The sequence below is a fragment of the Sardina pilchardus genome, chromosome 11 (assembly GCF_963854185.1).
Source record: "Sardina pilchardus chromosome 11, fSarPil1.1, whole genome shotgun sequence".
In the NCBI taxonomy this organism is placed as follows: domain Eukaryota; kingdom Metazoa; phylum Chordata; class Actinopteri; order Clupeiformes; family Clupeidae; genus Sardina; species Sardina pilchardus.
In genome coordinates, this window is record NC_085004.1 from 31068004 (window position 1) to 31070503 (window position 2500).

The 2500-nt window shown below is 47.0% G+C and overlaps 1 protein-coding gene across 1 annotated transcript in view; it reads left to right on the top strand.

Annotated features, from left to right (window-relative positions):
• The window catches only part of LOC134095320 (polyamine-modulated factor 1-binding protein 1), a 33956-nt gene that overhangs the window by 25702 nt on the left and 5754 nt on the right, over window positions 1–2500 (top strand). Inside the window, exons 17-19 of the mRNA XM_062548769.1 lie at window positions 432–506; window positions 674–767; window positions 875–945. Of these exons, the coding sequence (XP_062404753.1) occupies window positions 432–506; window positions 674–767; window positions 875–945 (240 nt within the window). The remainder of the gene's footprint in view (window positions 1–431; window positions 507–673; window positions 768–874; window positions 946–2500) is intronic.

Below are 2500 nucleotides of genomic sequence, written 5' to 3' on the forward strand. Positions count from 1 at the left end.
ACCAGTGGGTGGAGGAGCAGAAGTAGGTCCCTATGAGCTCACATTTAAACTAGCAGCACACTAACCAGTGGGTGGAGGAGCAGAAGTAGGTCCCTATGGGCTCACGTTTAAACTAGCAGCACACTAACCAGTGGGTGGAGGAGCAGAAGTAGGTCCCTATGGGCTCACGTTTAAACTAGCAGCACACTAACCAGTGGGTGGAGGAGCAGAAGTAGGTCCCTATGGGCTCACATTTAAACTAGCAGCACACTATGGTACACAGTGCTGTCCTCAACACTAACATGGACCAGCAAACACTCATCATGGTCATGCTGTCTAAGCCTACAGTTTATAGTCAAATTCTTTTTGTTAGAAGGTTCTGCCAAAGTTATGGTAAAATAGCCATATTCGGCCTTTATCTCTGCTCTAATGTATGTGAAACACTCTTGCAGGCAAGCCAATGAGAAGATGTCCCAGAAGATCAAAGATCAGAGCAAAACAATCATCCATCTGACAGCAGAGAAAGAGTAAGGCCCACAGTCAGTGTAATGTTTACATTTGGAGTTATATTATAGGACACGATATAGATTGAGTGTCCTGTCATCAGAAGTTTTATTAAGGCATGGTTTTAATAGTGTGTGTGTCTGCTTATGTGCTTTTGTGTGTGCGTGTGCGTGTGTGTGTGTGTGTGCAGTCACCTGCAGGAGACTGTTGAGAACCTTCATCAGGAGATCAGAAGACTGCAAACAGAAGTGGATGAGAGGAGGATGGAGATGCACAGGCTCAATGTAAATCACCTATCACACACACACACACACACTGAAGTTGAACACTGTGGCGATGATGGTGGTGTGAACGACGCAGTTGTAGGGTGATGGTGATTTCTATTTTCCAGGCCAAACACGAGGGTGTGGATGAACTCTCCAGTGCATTGGGAGCACATCCACCTCCACTGCATACAGCAGAGTGAGTATGCTCGCTTAACCACCACTGTACTGTACATGTCTTTTATTAATATAAGCTGCCTCACTCATACATACATACAGTACATACATACATACATACATACATACATACATACATACTGTACATACATACACACATACATACATACATACCTATATACCTACAGTACATACATACATACATACATACCTATATACCTACAGTACATACATACATACATACATACCTATATACCTACAGTACATACACACATACATACATACATACATACATACATACATACATACATTTATAGCTATATACCTACAGTACATACATACAGTACATTCATACAGCACAGCATTCTGGTACAGAAAGTCAGAGTATCTGGACAAGAAGACTCAGGTGTAAGCTCAGTGTGAATATCAATACTACCGCTGTGGAAATGTTCAAAGTGTTCACTCACTGGGGGCAGAAACATCAATAACGAACTATGAATTCTGAAATAAATATTAAAAAAAAAAAGAAAATCTGTGGAATAGCCAGTCCACACCTCAAAACAAAGCGACACACGAGACCTATTGGGAGTCATGTCAGGGGCACAGGCAAGTGAAAACACCATCAAATCATGCAGTCGGGCTTAAAGATATCACACGCAACCTTTCACACACACACATACACACACACACACACACACACACACACACACACAACATAGTTCCATAATAGTGATTTTCTTTCCCATCTGCTGCTGGGGGGTGTCTTGTCCTGGGTGCATCTGGTGTTCAGGAATCAGGACCCGTGTGTGTGTGTGTGTGTGTGTGTGTGTGTGTGTGTGTGTGTGTGTACCTGAAGTGAGAGGAGAAATGTGGGTCATTATAGCAGCACTCAGTCATCAGCGCCCCCCCCGCTCACAGCGCGACTCACACACTCCGAGTGGGGTGTTGTGTAAGCGCGGAGAGGGAGAGCTTTATTGGATTGCATGCTTGTCTGCCGTTGTTCTGGGATTTTGCATAGTGTCTCTGTGGCTAATGGGGCGTGCTGGCCAGCCATAAAACCCAGAGAGCCAGAGAGGAGCGATGGAGAGAGTGATGGAGGGAGGAGCGATGGAGAGAGTGATGGAGGGAGGAGAGATAGAGAGAGAGAGAGGTGGAGGGGGAGATGGAGGGCAGATAGCTGGCAGATTGATGTTTTCAAATCCCCGAACGCCGAGCAGGAGCTGCCACTTTTACCCACGTTACCCCCTGCCCCCCCCCCTCGGTCGTTCTGTGGTGGTCTGCCGCGTGGCGTCACGGGACCTTCCCAGCATCCTCCAGCCCTCTGCGCTCACACTTGGCTCGCCCGTCTCAGAGTCCTGGGCGCTGCCACCCACTGCTGCCATCCGCCCCGTCGCCCTCCAGTCGATGCCCCACCACCGCTTGTTAACACTAAAGATGCATTTGTGCAGCCGACCACATGATTTCAGGGGTGACTGCTGATGGAGAGAGAGAGAGAGGAGAGAGAGAGAAAGTGTGTGTCTGAACAAGTGTGTGTTTGGATGTGTTAGGGAATGTGTCCCTGTATGTGTGTGTGTCCA